At 39.2% G+C, this 17,818-nt stretch overlaps 2 protein-coding genes across 2 annotated transcripts in view; both read left to right on the top strand.

Annotated features, from left to right (window-relative positions):
- The window catches only part of ror1 (receptor tyrosine kinase-like orphan receptor 1), a 115,173-nt gene extending 111,509 nt beyond the window's left edge, over positions 1 to 3,664 (top strand). Inside the window, exon 9 of the mRNA XM_088927798.1 lies at positions 603 to 3,664. Within this exon, the coding sequence (XP_088783924.1) occupies positions 603 to 2,030 (1,428 nt within the window). The 3' untranslated portion in view covers positions 2,031 to 3,664. The remainder of the gene's footprint in view (positions 1 to 602) is intronic.
- Positions 3,665 to 5,077: 1,413 nt separating this feature from the next.
- LOC148823570 (ubiquitin-conjugating enzyme E2 U-like) lies at positions 5,078 to 15,303 on the top strand. Its single transcript, XM_088927774.1, has 10 exons — positions 5,078 to 5,145; positions 6,133 to 6,214; positions 6,533 to 6,625; positions 6,735 to 6,832; positions 8,813 to 8,939; positions 9,540 to 9,624; positions 13,242 to 13,330; positions 13,549 to 13,645; positions 14,547 to 14,665; positions 15,170 to 15,303. The coding sequence occupies exons 1-10, from the start codon at positions 5,080 to 5,082 to the stop codon at positions 15,301 to 15,303; spliced, it is 990 nt and encodes a 329-aa protein (XP_088783900.1). The 5' UTR covers positions 5,078 to 5,079.
- The last annotated feature ends 2,515 nt before the right edge of the window (positions 15,304 to 17,818 follow it).

The raw sequence follows: 17,818 nt of genomic DNA, 5'->3' as shown, positions 1-17,818 counted from the left end.
GGAAATTCTCAATATTTGCTTTTGAGGCTGTAAGAAGCATCTGTTAGACTTTCGAGGCTTGAAATGCTACCACTAAGTAAGCTTAGAATCTGAAAATTAGGAAACTCTGTGAAAACATGCTCTTCTGCACTGTTAATTCACTACCACACAAGGCTATGTATTGCTTGTGAGTGTGCTGCTTCACCACATCAGACACCACACCCAGACACAAAGTGAAGAATGTACAAAATAATAACTGATACTTTGATTTCTTATGTATGATTCCCCTCCTGTAAGTTTCTTACTTCCCTTTTGGCATTTCACCATAAGCCACACTTGACCTGCACAAGAGCCATTTTATTCACCCTATAAATGCATATTCTGTACACCATTATTTTCAGATTTTCAGTTTGCTGTATTGTCTCTCCTTTTATGTATGCTTTTCATTACTTTTTTTCCTTCAATTTCTAAATGCTGCAGCTAAATTTTTTTTTTCCAAAATGGAAGCAGTGATAGCTGTATAATAATAATAATTAATAGTAGTATTATTATGATAAGTGGTATCTGTGTCTGTTTCTGCGCTCGCTGGTCACACCGCTCTGTTCTTCTCTCTCTTCCTTTAGAGCAAAGCCAAGGAGTTGCCCCTGTCAGCCGTACGCTTCATGGAGGAGCTTGGCGAGTGTGCCTTTGGGAAGATCTATAAGGGGCACCTCTACCTACCCGGTATGGACCACGCCCAGCTGGTCGCCATTAAGACCCTGAAGGACTATTCCAACCCCCAGCTGTGGGGCGAGTTCCAGCAGGAGGCCTCCCTCATGTCAGAGCTTCACCACCACAACATGGTGTGCCTTCTGGGTGTGGTGACGCAGGAGCAGCCCATCTGCATGCTCTTCGAGTTCTTGAATCAGGGCGACCTGCATGAGTTCCTCATCATGCGTTCCCCCCACTCGGACGTGGGCTGCAGCAGCGACGAAGACGGCACTGTCAGGTCCAGCCTAGACCATGGGGACTTCCTGCACGTGGCCATCCAGATCGCAGCAGGCATGGAGTACCTGGCCAGCCACTTCTTTGTCCACAAAGACCTGGCCGCTCGCAACATCCTGGTCGGGGAGCAGCTCCAAGTCAAGATCTCCGACCTTGGCCTGTCGCGGGAAATCTATGCCTCGGATTATTACAGAGTCCAGCCCAAGTCTCTCTTGCCCATCCGGTGGATGCCACCGGAGGCCATTGTATATGGGAAGTTTTCCACGGACTCGGACATTTGGTCCTTCGGTGTCGTTCTGTGGGAGATATTCAGCTTTGGCCTGCAGCCCTATTATGGCTTCAGCAACCAGGAAGTGATCGAGATGGTGAGGAAACGGCAGCTGCTACCCTGCCCAGAGGACTGCCCCCCCAGGATGTATGGCCTGATGACAGAATGCTGGCAGGAGAACCCCTCAAGGAGGCCGCGGTTCAAGGACATCCACACCCGGATGAGAACCTGGGAGGGCATCTCCAGCCACGCCAGCTCCACCACGCCCTCCGGTGGCAACGCCACGACGCAGACCACCTCCCTGAGCGCCAGCCCAGTGAGCAACCTCAGCAATCCCCGCTACGCCAACTACATTCACATTCCGCAGGGGATACCACAGGGTCAGATTGCAGGATTCATGACGGCCCAGATGCCTCAGAATCAGAGATTCATTCCGGTGAACGGGTACCCCATTCCACCTGGCTATGCCGCCTTTCCCGCTGCCCATTTCCAGCCCCAGGGCCCACCGCGGGTTATCCAGCATTGTCCACCCCCCAAGAGCCGTTCCCCCAGCAGCGCCAGTGGCTCCACCAGCACGGGTCATGTGACAAGCGTGCCCTCCACAGGGTCCAATCACGATGCAAACACGCCCTTGCTGGCCCACTGTATGACCCTTTCCAATCTCCCTAGTGGGGCTGCTGTGCCTGTATTTGGACACATGAATCAAAAGCCTATGCCAATAGACCCTACGCAGGCTACTTTGTTAACGGACTCAAATAGACACATGTACAGCGAATCTGTAATTACTGCAGATCTGTAAACAGTCTCTTTATTTTTTTTAATTCGTATTATTATTTTAACTTTCATGTGTAAATATATAAACCTGAATGACATGTAAAGATTTATATTCAGAAATGTTTTATAATGAAAGACGTTTTTTTTTTCCTAAAGCCTGTCTAATAGTGTCCTCGCAGACATCACCAGCGCCCTTCACAGTTTTGCTGTGAATAAACAACACCAGGTGCTAGCTTTTTGCTTGAAACTGTCTCCTGAACAAGACTATCAGCTGTTACAGCCTAAACATTTCACAGTTTCACATCTTTAAAAGCGATTTCGTTGTGAAAAACGAACTAGAAAATCATGGCGGTATTTCCCCAGTACCACTGGTCTTTTTGTGTCACCTGATCAAATTCCTGTTATTCTTTCTGCATCAATTTGTATATTTCACACATTTTAACTGTTGCAACTGTTGCAGGAATTCTTAAAAGACAACTGCAAGGTTGTTGCCAAAAAGCATACAAGAGAAAACAATTTTGATCACTATTATTGATCCAATAAAGACACCAGTGCCTTTTCTAATCTTGAGATTTGAATAGTCAGCTCACAGATCATTTTACTGGAAATGGCGGTTCACATATTTAACACAATCTACACAAATTCTGGAACACATATTGTTGTGTTGCGGGAAACACACCAACGTAATGATTTTGTTTTAAATCTTAACCTTTACCTTAATGAGGTAAAGTCCTCATAACTGTTATGTCAATAAGCTATTCCTCTCTTTCTCTCACTACCAGCCTCTTTTTCTCAGCTATGCAACATATAGGCATAATACTGGCAGCCTTGTCTTTCAATTGGTGCTTAACGATTACTGTTAATGAAGAAAAGTGGGTCTAACAGTTCTGTATAAAAAGTGTGATTCATTAGAATTTCATAGTCTATAATATAATGAATGTTCTTTGTCAATAGCTGTATTGCCTTAAGCAGAATACAGGGAGATTGCTGAAGTATTGAACTATATTTAGGTTAAATCCTTTATACGTTTATTTTCAAAGGATTTACATAAGCAGCTGTATTTCATTCTTTGAATATATTTGTTGCTATGCAACTATTTAACACAAAAAAACACCCAAAATCCATTTGTATAGAAGACAATCACTTGTACAGTGCAGTTCATCAGGGTACAATATTAAACTGAAGAAAAGAACATTAAAAACCTGCTGTGGTCAACAAGCTGTCTCTGGGATTTGTTTTTTTACAGTGATTCCAAGTTACTTCAATGGGATAAAACATGTTTAAAAAGTCCAGGGTGGTCGATCCAGTTTGTTAGAAATTCTTCTCTTTGAAGTTTTTGAAAACAGTTTTTACCTACCTAGGTATCTGCAGTTTTATACAGGTATCCTCTGCTTTTTAATAGAAATGTACTCCAGTTAAAACCACTTTTAACAGAAGACTGTGAATCTAGTGCCAGATGTTTTGTGCCTTTGCAAAATGTTTTAATTATACTGTATTTTTAGAAACAGTCTTTTGTAGTATCTTATAGAATTCAGTTTGCTGATACTTACAAAAAGGTTTACAACATCCAGATTGTATTGAACAAGAGGCCTTTTTTGTATTTGTGAGATCTTTGCACAATTTTTTTTGTACGGCAAAAAAATAAATAAATAACATCGCTGTTGTGTTTTTCCTGTTATTTTTGGCCATTAATACTGTGTGCAGGCTTCAAGATCATATAGATCATTGTCATTTCTCAGGTGAGAAATTGATTGTAGCAGACACTTCAGGTGAGAAGTTGATTGTAGTGCATATAGAGGGGTCATGTTTATGCACATAGAAATATTACAGGATTAAAGAAGGTGCCATACAGATATTTTGCCACCACAAAACACACGAGCACGAAAATATCTGTAGAGGTTTGAATGCAGCTGTGTCAGCATGCATTGGCTGTGAAGGAAAAAATAAAGTTTCATTTCATGCTGAAAAGCTGACAGAAGAAATACTTCATATATTTTAATAAATTTTTCTGGTGTTGAGCCTTCTTTAGGTGTGAGTCACAATTAATTCTATAATTTCTCATTTTTCCACGTGGTGTCATAAGGGTTACCATTCATCAAGTGGGTGCTGTACTCCAGTGGAGGAAGTGGGTCCATTCATACATGTGAGGTGCACTGGGTTACCATGTGATGAATACAGACATCCATTCATTTTCTAATGGCTTTATCCCATTCAGGGTCATGGGGGAGCCAGAGCCTATCCCAGCAAGCAATGGGTGCAGGGCAGACAAACAGACACAATCACACACATTCACACCAGGGACAATTTTCCCCAGAAGTCAGTTATCTTACCAGAATGTCTTTGGACTGTGAGAGAGAACCAGAAAACACCAGGGCTAACCATCGTGCCACAGTGCCACCCATAATTTATATTTTTACATAGATCACATACTACATTTTAACCACAATCTTTTAATCTGTAATATTCAGTTTATTTGATTTTTTTTAATAAGGTATGTTCAATTGCAATACATGATAATAAGGGGGAGGATTTTTTTATTTTTCATCTTCTGTCCACTAGATGGTAGCAAATAACTCCTTTAGTGGCTTCTTGTTGCTTGACAACAGTTCGTCGCAAACACAACGTCATTCCTGTATAAGGAACAGAAAAGGTAAGTAGTTTTAGCGATATCTTTAAAAGAAATTCCCCACTCAGTAATTTTTTTTCAGCGGTTGTTGTTTTTTCTTGGCATGGTCTTTGTGATGTCTTGGCATAAATCGAATTTGGAAAAATATGATTTTACAAACACCATGTGGTATCAACCTAAATACAGTTACAATACGTTGTTGTGCCTATTATATCATATTATATACAGTGATATATATCGTGAAATTACGATATTAAGTGGAAAAGTTTTATTTTATTTAAAATCCTTTTTAATTGTCTTGTACAATATATTTACATGTGCATATACAGTATATACAGAGATAAAACTACGATATGGCTTTGGTTTTTTTGTAGCTTTGTTACTTCGCTTTTTTAATCTATATTTATACTTCCTAATTTAATATATATCTTTACGAACTCAGGGTAACATGCACTCCAGAGCTTATTTACTTTTGGAGAGAGAATATCTTGAGCAGCAGAAAGCCAATCTTTTTGTAAGTAGTATTTCTCTTACTTGTCCTGATTTGCATTGTTTATTCAACGAAGGTTAAGATATACGTGTGAATGTAGACATATAGTTTCAAAACGGGAAGGGAAAGTGCAGATCACTTAATAGTTACTTAGATCTATTTCCTTTTGAGGTTGGGTTGGATTTCTGTTAGTTCACCTCAAACCTTAAGGTTTCGGAGATTTGCCTGGAAATCAGATGCCGTCTTGTTTCCACCCATTGTGCTATGTTCTTTCTAAATTAGATGTGGCTCCAGATTTACTCCCGTACAAAATTAATTCACGGCCACTGAACTAAAAAGAAGCTTCCATGCTGGTCGTCTCAGTCTCAGCAGCAATGTAAATGAAGGAGAAATAATGAATGGGGAAACCCCCTCCTACATTACCTGTGTCTGGAGCGTTTGCGTGAATTGAAGTTCCATGAAGTTGCCACATATTGCCGCATATTCCTAAATAAGGGTTAAGGTAACTCCTCCAAACCTTGAGCGGGCACACACACAGAGGGACAACGTCGACACACCACTATGATTGATATTGTAAAAAGAAACTGATTTGAGCTACTGTATTTAATCTCTGTTTCGGCAAAATGCAGGACAGGGAAATTCAATTCCTAATTGAAGGGTAACCAGACTATTTAGTCATTAGGTGTGAATCAGCGTTCTAAACTTCATTGTTCATTGTTCATGAGCTGATGTTTGTGATTTAAGAATATTCAGTGATACCTGATGTGAATTTTATGATGTGTGCCATTAGGTTGCCCTTGGTTAGGTTAATAAAGTGGTTTGATATTGCCCTAATTTACTCAGGATCATTAAACTGATTTTTGCCTATCCCTTTTCTGTTTGTTTATAGGTTTATGAATAAAAATGTTCTGTGGACCGCTTGACAAATGAAATAAAAATTCTGTTCCGGTCTGTTTTGGGTCAAGTTAGCCATTTCATTAAAGGATGTGCATTATTATGTGTTTAATGCAGGGCATAGTAGCAGGACCAGTCAATGACAACTTGCTTGAATGGGTAGCTAAAGTAAGGGGGCTCAAGGATTCTCTATGGGAAGGTGAGGTACAGTGCATCTTCACTTTTGTATTGCATGGCAGAATCTGTAGTTTTTACTTTAAGCAAAATTCAGGATATCATTAAAACAGCAAGCCTTGAGAATACAGGAGATGTTAAGTTATAGTGTGATATTTATACTTTGTGTACAAACATTAAAATACGAATGCATAAAAATGCCCTGGCATGGATTAAAATAAAGAGGCTGTGGCAAGTATAATGAAAAATCAAGCTATGAAAGAAAAAATACACATACTTCAACGTGACTATTGTAGTTTAATGCTGTCATATATGCTAATGGAAAACATTTTTGTAACACAAGGTGGCACAATCCAGCTGTCCATACAATACAGTGAAGACTACAACACTGTCCCACCTGTGGTGAGATTCAGCACTATCCCATTCCATCCCAACGGTATGCAGCAAATCTATTTTACTGTTGTGCTTTTTTTCTTTTGGGGCCAGGAGAGGTGTTATTTTTTTTTTTACCTATATAAAAATGCCTGTTACTTTCTCATGAAAAGTGAACAAGGACACTGGCCGGCCATGCATTAGCTTCCTGGATAATAAAGACGAGTGGGACTCAAGATTTTCACTCACCAGCATTTTGCTCGCAGTTCAGGTATGTAGTATATTTAACGGTTGCAACAAAGCCACACAGAGAGCATTTCTCTTCCTTGCATTTGCATAATACCTTGGACCATTTAATCCAGAGGTGCTCAACTCAAGTCCTGTAGTGTGGAGGCTACTCTGAAATCGGCAGCATCTTAAAGGCTATGGAAAGCTGTCAACCTGTTGTAGTTCAGCCAATAAATAATTCACCTGGAATGAAAACCTGCAGACTTGTGTAACTGTCATTTAACCCCGTTACACATCACTAGTAAAACCAGAAAGAAAGAGAGCTGATTTTAAATGTTGTGCCATTTATGCTGTTTGACCTGTTGCTCTAGGTTTCAGAAATCATGTAAATTTTAGTTTTCCTCATCTGTTTGAAGATCTTCATGTCCTCTTGATTCCCTTGGAGAGGCTAAAGCAGTGCCTCCCAATTACTTCCCTTAAGACTTCCACTTACTTAAGATAAGATCACTTTATTGGCCATATTCAATTTCTTGTATTAGGAATTTGACTTTCGCATACCCCAACATGCTCTCCATGAGACACACAGACAGGGAGAGAAGCTTGGGGTCAGAGTACAGGGTCAGCCATTTATATGGCACCCCTGGAGCAGTTGGGGTTAAGGGCCTTGCTCAGGGGCACAACAGAGTAGGATTCCTCTGCCGGCTGTGGGATACGAACCAGCAACCTTCCAGCCACAGGCGCAGATCCTTAGCCACAGAGCCACCGCACCGCCCCTATAAAAAAAAAAAAACGGAATTGAGTGGCAAAGACAGGGGACCCACAATCACCCCTGAATCTGCTCACATTACTTAACTAAACCATAATTGTAACCCTTTCCAGTTATTCAGCCACTTAAAAGTTAGATATTTATTTATATCATGTAATTGTTTAAAGGAATCTTCTAACAATGTTTAGGAGCTAAACAGTCCCAGCTGTGAATGTTTGAAATGTTTGGAGAATGTGAGAAGGATAAAGGATTGATAAGTGTAGTCATTGAAAATAACATCCCAACATATTAGGTTATAGTGTTGTTTTAGCTGCACGTTTTTTGTTATGGCAGACTATTCCCAAGGACTTCACCTTGTGCTCATGTATATTTAATTTATGTATACATTATTTTGCTTTTGTATTTCCCGTATCTTTTATGGGAAAAGCTGAAGAATGGCAATAGTACATTTTCTTTAAAAACTTTCAGTGAGACAAAAGAACATATGTTTACCAAAAAATGTGCACATATGGAGAGATGATCAGGCCGATGCTTTTTGGCAGAGGAAATGGGAATTCATATTTGGAATGTGGAGTGAATGTTTTGTAAAGGGGGTCTGATAGCGTTTGGAAAGCTTTTGATCTCTTCTGTCTTTGAGTCCCAGGATTCTCATACGGAATAAACCCATAATACTTGATGTTCTGGAATCTGAACGCATATTAACATCACAGTGTGGTTGTATGAAAAGAATGTATTTATAGCTGTCTAGATACAGTGTATTTTGAATGTGTGTACAGTAATTTTGCCAGTTTGAATTGTATAATTCCATTGTATCATGGTATGTTTCCTCCATAAATTAATTTTGTGCACACACTTACTTCTCAAATAAAGCCAGATATTGCAGGATTAAAGAAGCTTTTATAAATGCAGAGATGCATTTTGTTTCCATTTCCATTTAATCCTGCTTTATTAGTGCATCAAATTTCCATGAATGTTGCCTGTAAGTCGTATAGTGGTAGCTTTCTATGTACCATGAATTACAGTCTATATGTTATCTTTTCCTCCACAACAGTACATATCAAGAACATTTCTCAGTGTTGAGCTATATATTCTCTGATAATTTAATACCAACTATTTTTTTATCATTATTAATTTTCAATAAATTATATAAGAAAATCAACACTTGTCCAAGAACAAATTCGCCCTTAAACAACAATAGAGTTTAGTTTAGTACAAGATTTGTTAGAAACTGAAGTCTTGCCTTAATGTTTTGTACAGGTAATGTTATCCAACCCAGTCCTAGAAAATGCAGTAAATCTGGAGGCTGCTGAAATGCTGAGGACCAGCCCATCATTATTCAGACAGGTGGTGTTAGACTGTGTCAGGAACAGCCGACAGCTGGAGAGTAAGAACCTTTGGAGCGTCTGATGGAAATGAAATATTGATAAGGCCTTGAAATTTTTATACGCTATCGGACTACAGCTTGTCAGTCTGCACACACGCCAAATTTTATGCCATCTTACTGTTTTATCACTGGCAGAGAGGGAAATTAGATTTATTGATACTGTCCCCCAATTCACAGGAGTACTAAAAAACACAAAATAAAATCTACACAATATTACTAATATGTATCTGAATTGGAAAATACCTAATTAACAGAAACAAAAACTGAAGCTACACCTCAGTTACTTTTCTGTAAAATCATAAACTTAATGAAAAAATAAATGAAAGATAAATTGTTGGAAATGAAGCATGCATGAGAGAGATTGTTTTACCATATGGTGTTTCTCTGCCTCAAGGATAGAAAATAAAGAAGGAGCTAAAAATACTGGAACTTTAATGGTTCCTGGTTTTTAATGGTTGTGAACTCCACTACTTCCAAGGATCTGAAGAACTCTGGAAGCATAGGATGAGGACATTTGCAAGCTTGAAAAAATATCCCTTGTTAGATAGGGTGTGTTTTCTCATGTAAATTTGTAGCTGCAGTTTCTGTCTTTGCCTCTAGGTGGACACAGCATCCACGAAGATCTGGTTATATCTCCACGTTTTCCAGGATTGGAAGGAGCAGAGACTGGCATGGTGCATGTCAGGTGAGCAGAAAATGCAGTTGTTACACAGCTGTTTCTTTTATTGTCAGTTTGAAGAAAAAGAAACATAAAAATGTAACATACAACTCCACTAACAGCCTTTCACCTTCCCTTCAGATATTGGAGATATTCATAATGGTAAAAGTTACTTCGAAGTGATGATTCATCTACTGTAATAAACTCAGTCTTCCAGAACTTTCCATTGTTTAAAGTGCCCCCAACACACACCTGAAAACTCAGATGTGGACAGTCTTGAGTGCTATTATATTCCACACATAACAATGCACTAGAGCCCACATGGGGATTGTCTCTGATTGCTTCCATTTGTGTGAGCTGGCAAGAGTACAGTAGCTGGATGTAAAGATGTCTGCTGAAGAACACAGAGGGGCTTACTGGGAGAAGGAATGGTACTGGATTGAGTTGGACCAAAAGAATTACAAACAAGTCGCGTGCCTGAATCTAGGCATATTTTCCACTCCGCTCCACATCAACTTTATTTATTTCTGCTCCCATAAATATATCATTTCTTTGAATGTTTTCTTGCGGAGGTTTGATGTTATTATAACGCTGTTGTCTAGTAAGTACATTTGTACTGAAACAGAGTTTATTTTTATACCCTGTTTCACGTTTAGTCAACAATGTAAGTGAGAAAATGTAAAACTAATTCAGGATCAAACCTAAACATTCATACTCTACCCCATTAGATATATTTTTGTTTTTGCTTTTGTTAAGCTTATATTTGGAAAACCTCAGTTATGCCGACAAAGTAAACTTAATGTGAACAAATTCAATGTGAAACATAAATGGCTTCAGCAGGGCTTTGTTAAAAGATAGAAGACACGAAATAGGATAGAATAAATGAAGGGTAGGAGTATAAGCTTTCAGGTTGTGTTGTAGGGCTTCACTCCTCAGAGAATCTAATCCTTCAAGTTGGTGACATTTCAACAAGACCCTATTCTCATGAAGCATGAATAGTTATTGTTCAGGGGGATGACAGCAAGATGACCTTCAATTAAAAGACACCTTTGTCTGTGGATCAATCTCTGACCTAGGCCCTTGAAAATGTTTAAGTCAAGTGCCTCATCTTGTGCCGTTTCGTTCCCAGTCATTTTTGTAACTTCCCAGCATCAAGCGGTGAAATATACAGTATTTATTTGTCATTTCAGCTGTTTTCCCTTGAAGGGTAATCACAGCCATTGCTCTGTTGATTAGAATGCATGTGGAGAGAACTAGAACTTTGTCGCATACAGAATTAAATCTTCACATAGCTTCTTATCACCTGTATGTGTAAAATTCTGCCTTTCCCATTATTGGACAAAACTATATCTAATATTAAAGCTAACAACGTAGCTTTACAGGTAATGGGGACTCCCCTCCACCACCACCAATGTGCAGCATCCACCTGGATGATGCGACGGCAGCCATAGTGTGCCAGAACGCTCACCACACATCAGCTATTAGTGGGGAGGAGAGCAGAGTAATGTAGCCAATTCATAGAGGGGGATTATTAGGAGGCCATGATTGGTAAGGGCCAATGGGAAATTTGGCCAGGACACCGGGGTTACACCCCTACTCTTTTCGAGAAACGGAGAGTCAAGACCTCGGTTTTACGTCTCATCCGAAGGACGGCGCCTGTTTACAGTATAGTGTCCCTGTCGCTATACTGGGGCATTAGGACCCGCATAGACCACATGGTGAGCGCCCCCTGCTGGCCCCACTAACACTTCTTCCAGCAGCAACCTTAGTTTTTCCCAGGAGGTCTCCCATCCAGGTACTGACCAGGCTCACACCTGCTTAGCTTCAGTGGGTTACCAGTTGTGAGTTGCAGAAGATGGGAGCTCCCAGCTGACCTCCATCACTGACAAAGTGACAGCACCTTAAATTAGTCTCAGGGACATCAAAAACACAAGACAGGAGTAGTGGTGGTTGAAAACGTTATTGACAGAACCTCTGCAAGTGAGATATGCATTTGGCACCCTAAATCAACCATAGTCTTTCCTGAGCCAAGATGGCTATCCTCGTTTAAAGAGTAGCAGGTTCATAGCAAAGAAGGATTTTGTTGCTTATGTTGGTTCCATAACAAAAAAAATAAATCAAAGACCTTCGAAACTAGCGGAAGAGCAGGATCAATTTAGTTTTTTTTTCCTGCACCTTGCAAAGGTGAGCACCTAAAAAATGTTGATCTCTAAATACAGCACTCAGCTGAAGACACAATGTACCGAAAAAGGCTTGGGCTTTCTTGGTGGCTGTGCACCCTTGTATGGCAAAGGTTATTTGTGTAGACATGGCAGATTACAAATGCACAAAGTCAGCTTGAGGCAAGGCTCTGCACAGAAATTCAAAGCCATTCAAACTAGAATGAAAGGGGGGAGGATCCAAAGAAAATCTGCAAGGGAGGTACACCAGGAATAGAGTCAAGAATAGACCCCAGAGGGAAAAACACAATATCAAAGGACCAGGTAATTAAATGCTTATACCTAAGCACTAGGACTACTAGGAACAAAACGCAAGAACTAGAAGCTACTGTGTTAGCATGTGATTATGATGTAATTGGAGTCACAAAAAGATGTCTAATAATGGATGGCGATGGTGAAAAATACAGCAATAATAGATACACAGCATTCTGAACAGACACAAGAACCATTCGGGAACTGTGATCATAGTAGAAAGCAGTGACTCAAATAACTTAATATGCCAATTAAGAAAAATGTAAGGAGAAAGAAAGCACATTTTGAAAGTGATTGAAAAGAAAATAACTAATTTAAAGAAATGGGAGTTTGATCAATTGCATGCACAGATAAAAAATGTATTGTAAATTAGGAACTACAAGGGAAAAAAAGATTATGGTAAAGTAAAGGAGGCTTAAATACTTGTTTTTTTTTTCAGTTTTGCAACAGCACAAGAACAAGTAAAGGATAAAGTAAAATGTCTTAGAGATCTTGATTAACTACTCACCACGAAACTGCTGGATGAGATCCTTGGTTCATTTACAGAAAAACAAGCATATGAGTTAGATAGGCCAAATGGACTCTCCTTGTTTGTAACCTTTCTTATTTTCCTGTGTTCAAAGTCCTCTAATAATATACTCACACTGCATGATTTTCTTCCTAGACACTTTTTAATGTAGGAATGACAGGGAAATTGTGAAATAGCAGTAGACAGTGAAGAGAACTAAGAAACTTTAAACAGCCACAGTCTTTTCCATTCTCCATTCTGATGATAAAAGGTCAAGTGGTCTCCTCTTTGTGATGTCACAAGCTATATTACTGTAGTAACTGATTTGTAAATCATGAAATGTTAAACTCATGGGGCTCACTGTAGACAGACAGAGCCTTTTATGTACTTTACATACAAAGGAGAAAGATTGATTGCTTGGAGACAATATCTCAATGTTTTATCTGAAACGGTAATTGAAAGTTAAGTATCTCAATATGTTATCTGAAAAGGTAATTGAAAGTTAGGTTTAGAAGTACATAACTGTACTCTTTATTATGTGCCCACAGTTGATGGTCTTTTGGGTTTTTATTTTTAAAGCTTGATTTATCGCTGCTTGTTTAACTTTCACATGCCACATCACTGTAGTAACAGACTATATTTTGTTTGTTTGTTTTTTCTTTCAGAAATGTCAAAAGAATCTCTTTTGAGGAATATTTGAAAACCTGGTCTGGGATTGCCACATCAAAGGCATCACAAAATCAGAAAAATCCATGTAATGTATATAAACATAACATAGAATTAGAATTTAATGGTTGTTATTTTTCAACTTTTAAATCTTATTACATTTGTGTGTCTTTCCAAATGTAGTTTTATTATACATTAATCTAAACTGTGTAAAGAGTAGTGACTGAATTATAATTTCTGTTATTATGTATTGCAATGGGTTTTTCAACAGTAGATTAGTCATAAGGCGCGTGTGCTTTTTTCCAGTGCTGGAGGAACTGCTGTGTGACCCATACTTACATGCAATGCACTATGGACTCCAAGGGACAGGAATACTGGAAGAAGCTCTAGCACAGAATGAAGCGTAAGAACCAATATAACTTAATTATATGGCAGTCAGGGAGTGGTAACAGCACCTTGTGAGATCGGAAAGTGTCAAAGTCCCTTGTCTGATACTGCTAGTGGCATCATGGCCTTTTAAGACTGCTTAGTCTCAAATAAAACATGCAGTTCAAATCTAGGAAACTCCTGTCACACAGGTGATGAGTGTGATAAAGGCACATTGTTAGAAGACTTGATACACAACCATACAAAACTAATTTTGTCACAAAGGGACAATTGGACAGCAGTGTTACCTCCTCTCAGGCGTTAAGCCAGGGTGGAGCTGCCCAGTATGGTAATAGGAAACTTCTGATTAAAAGCAGGTTGCTGCTGTGTTGGTAGACCTGTAGGTGACACCCCTCCCTCTGAGCCAAAATGATTAAACCATTACCCCAAGATGGTGAAGGGACATTTTGTCATCCTTTAGAGACATAATACTGAGATCCTGGCTACTTGTCATTAAAAATCCCATTTGCACTATCTGGCCTGTCTAGATTGCCCTTAATTCTGTTGTGAAGTGAATAGTGTGTTGTGTAGTGTCACCGCTAGAAAATAATGGCTATTGTACATTACCCAGGTGGATGCTGTATTTAAGTGATAACTGTGGCAGGTCCGCTCCTGTACATGAAGTGCTTTGGGTTCCTTTGGGATTAAAATCGGTATAGAAATGCAAGCATTCATTATTCCATAAGGCTTTAGTAAAATAATGATATAACACTTAATAATACCTAACCTTGGTTTGGCTTTGAATGTGATATTTTTTATAATATTATTATTGAGGAGTTGTTTTTTATCAAAATCAATTAACATCTATTCACAAGACTAATACATGTATAGCAGATGTTGCCGATGTGTCTGTCTTCAATGGCACTGTTTCTTTACAGGTTTAAAACCATCATGTATGGACCTGCTGAAAAGTCAAAGAAATCTCAGATCACAGTAGATGAAAAGCTAGCAAGAATTCACCAAATGAAAAGAGTTTATCTGCTAAAGAGAACACCAGGTGAGCTCAGCGGGGCACTCCCTCCACGCACAAATCTTGACCTGCATATAATAAATGCTATGTATTCTACAGAAATACAAAAGCTGACTACAAATGGCATCACTAAAGTTTAGTTGAGACATATCAGCAGCTCTCCACATGACATCTAATGAAACTTGCCTAGCAGCTAAACTGCACAGTCTTTCGGAGCTTACTGGTATCCAACCAGCCTCTCTATTCTGAGAAGCAGCTGTATTGTTCTGCTGTCTGGACATGTGCTGCAAACATGTTGCACTGGCACACCTCTTGAAGTGGCAGCCCAAACCATGTTTCCTTTTTGAGTTTCGAAAACAAAATGTTAATCGCTGTCTCTCCAAGTCCAGATATCTGTTATTTCTCTTAAGGAGAAAATAGTTGTGTTTTTTTTTTAAAGAAATTGCATACTTTCATTTGCACAGTCCAGCAGAGGTTTTACCGTGTCTAACACAAGGCTCTTGTTTTGTGATGGTGCGTCTTGCTACTAAGAGGCCGTCACTCATCTTCAGTCGTCACGGGACACTCCCTGCAGCCTACAAAGAGAGGAGCAGTGGGAGAGGGAGGTGGACAACTTGGTCGCCTGGACGAACTCTCTTTCATTGGAAGAGCTGGAGGAAGACTGAGCAGCAGAAAGCTCAATTCCAGCAAAACAATGGCAGCAATTAAAACCACAAAACCACCTCAGAAGTAACATATGGCATATCTGCTTTTTATGACTTGATTTTTTTTTAATACAGTTTACCATGTCACAGGCGTGCTAGCAATAATAAACAGTTAACAGCTCCACTCGGTTTGCATGACCAGAGTGTATGTTATTGAACAGTTAGCCCGTTAAGTCAATGCAATTCAAAGGTGGAGGAAAAGTGTCAGTTAAAAAAAAAGGAAAAGGAAGGAGAAGAGTACAAACTTATTTCCTCTGAGCTAACTTTTTATATATCTGCCTTTAATTGTGAGCTAGGTCAACTTGTGTTCCCCTAGGGCTGACAAAAAAGCCACTTGATTACAAAAGCAGTTTTTGCTGTGTTTATCCTTGGACTTCTTTGGGTTCCCTGCTTCTTAGATCTTTTGAATTGTCCACAATAAATCCTGAGTTGGAAATGTTAGACAGGCGAAGCACTCACAAAAGCAATGAAGAATAAACAAACATTTTTGGCGGTTCGGCTTACTGATGATGGTTTAGTCACTTGCAGTTGATGGATCCCAGAGACATGTTTCAGAAAGGAATTAAACCATAGCGGCAACATGGCTGGTTAATGTTTTCCATGTGCTTGAAGACTTTCTGGGTGAAAAAGTGCCTCCTAGATTGCATCCTGTGTCTGTTTCCACTCAGTTTCCAAATATTTTTTCTTTTTTCTGGGCCCCTGTTTCTAAGTTTAAAAAAGGACAAGATTTAAAAAAAACATTGAGAGTTACTGTATGAAACCTAGCCTTGATGGATGCAGATATAATTGAACCCTGTCCTGCCTTTAAATCTACATACTGCTTAAGAGATGTGAATTTGGTCATCCTATTTTATTTACCTTGATTCAACAGTGTGTTCTATAAACTGCTGGCTGTCCTCTGATCTTCTTTTGTTACCTAATCTCCTTTGATGTCTTTCCGAGTCCAGCTGAAGCATAATGAACCATGATGCACTCTTCATCGAACAATGAACAAGACACACAAAAGGGGGACACTAATAACTGCTCAATGTTTTAACATTAGGAAATAATGAAAATCCAGAAGCTCAATATTCCTGGAGATATGGTTAATATCCTGCTGTCTTTAAGATACCTCTTGAACAGTTCTGTGTTTATTCATGTTGTCTGCCATTTTGAAACAACACAGATCCACTAAATGTACACCAAAAGAATTTAAACAACTGTCCACAGGATAGTTTTAGGAAGACTGCCATATATACTGTATATATACTGTCATATATGATTAAATGGAACAGTATTTTTCAGTATGCTTAATAAAGGCCCATTTTGTGCCAGTCATCCTAGGCCAAAAATATAAAATGAGCATTAAAGCCCTCTTATTATTGTTCATATGTTCTGTAATTCCATGCTGTTAATACATAAACATTGTGCTTCTGGTAAATGAATCAGTCTCAGCCATTGAGCTGTAGGGTTTGAGTGAAAATACTGCATTTATTGTTTTCTAAGTGCCTTATAAAGTGAAAAAGTGATATAAGATATTACTATCTTACTCTTATAAAATAATTCTTATAGCATCACTACTTTCTCTCAGAAGAACCACACAGATTTGATTAGCAAAGCAACAATAGTTTAATCCAGACGCACTTGAATCTGTAAGGAGATAAATTTACACACTTGTTCAGTAAGCTCACGTAATTCATATAATGGCTATGGATGTGCAACATCCATATTTCGTCCATATTTCGTATGACTAGTATATTACATTCATATAGAAAACAAAGGCTCTTTGCAATATAAAAGTTATAAAAAGTAAATTTCTTTTATTAACTTTTTAATTGGTATGCTGAAAGACTTGGACTTTGTGGTGTTTCTCTTGAGGAAAAAAGTGGTAATGTAGAATTAAAGTTTTGTAAAAAAGGACTCTTCATATCTAGGTTGTGAAAATCTTTCCTTGGCGGCACAGTGGTTAGCATTACTGCCTCGCAGCGCTGGAGCCCTGGGGTTTATTCTGGACCTGAGGTGCTGTCTGTATGCTTTCCCTGTGTTCACATGGGTTTCCTCTGGGTGTTCTGGTTTCCTCCCACAGTCCAAAGACACACTGGTAGGTTAAGTGGCTTCTGGGAATATTGGGTGTGTGTGTCTGCCCTGTGCTAGACTGGTATCACGTCCAGGGTGTAACCTGCATTATGCCTGTTACTTGCCGAGATGATTATTTAGTTTATAACAAATGTCTGGGAGGGGTGACAACAGCCAACTTCAGTCAGCCTCAGCTGTAATTTATAATCAATCCAGACATCATTCCCTCACCTAAACATTAGAAATCCTACATGTAATATCCTTCTATCCCTCGTAAACATCTTTTTGCATCCCTCCTCGACCCCATCTCCACTGATGCTGCACTTTAGTCACTCCTCACTCTGCTGGGTGTCCCAGCCTCCTCGTCCTCCTGTATACCCAGACTAGCCCACAGCCAAGCAGGTTAAGCCAAATTAAACTT

The sequence above is a fragment of the Atractosteus spatula genome, chromosome 11 (assembly GCF_055471065.1).
Source record: "Atractosteus spatula isolate fAtrSpa1 chromosome 11, fAtrSpa1.hap1, whole genome shotgun sequence".
In the NCBI taxonomy this organism is placed as follows: Eukaryota; Metazoa; Chordata; class Actinopteri; order Semionotiformes; family Lepisosteidae; genus Atractosteus; species Atractosteus spatula.
The sequence above is the reverse complement of the archived record's forward strand: the minus strand, read 5'-3'. Positions and strand labels throughout refer to the sequence as shown.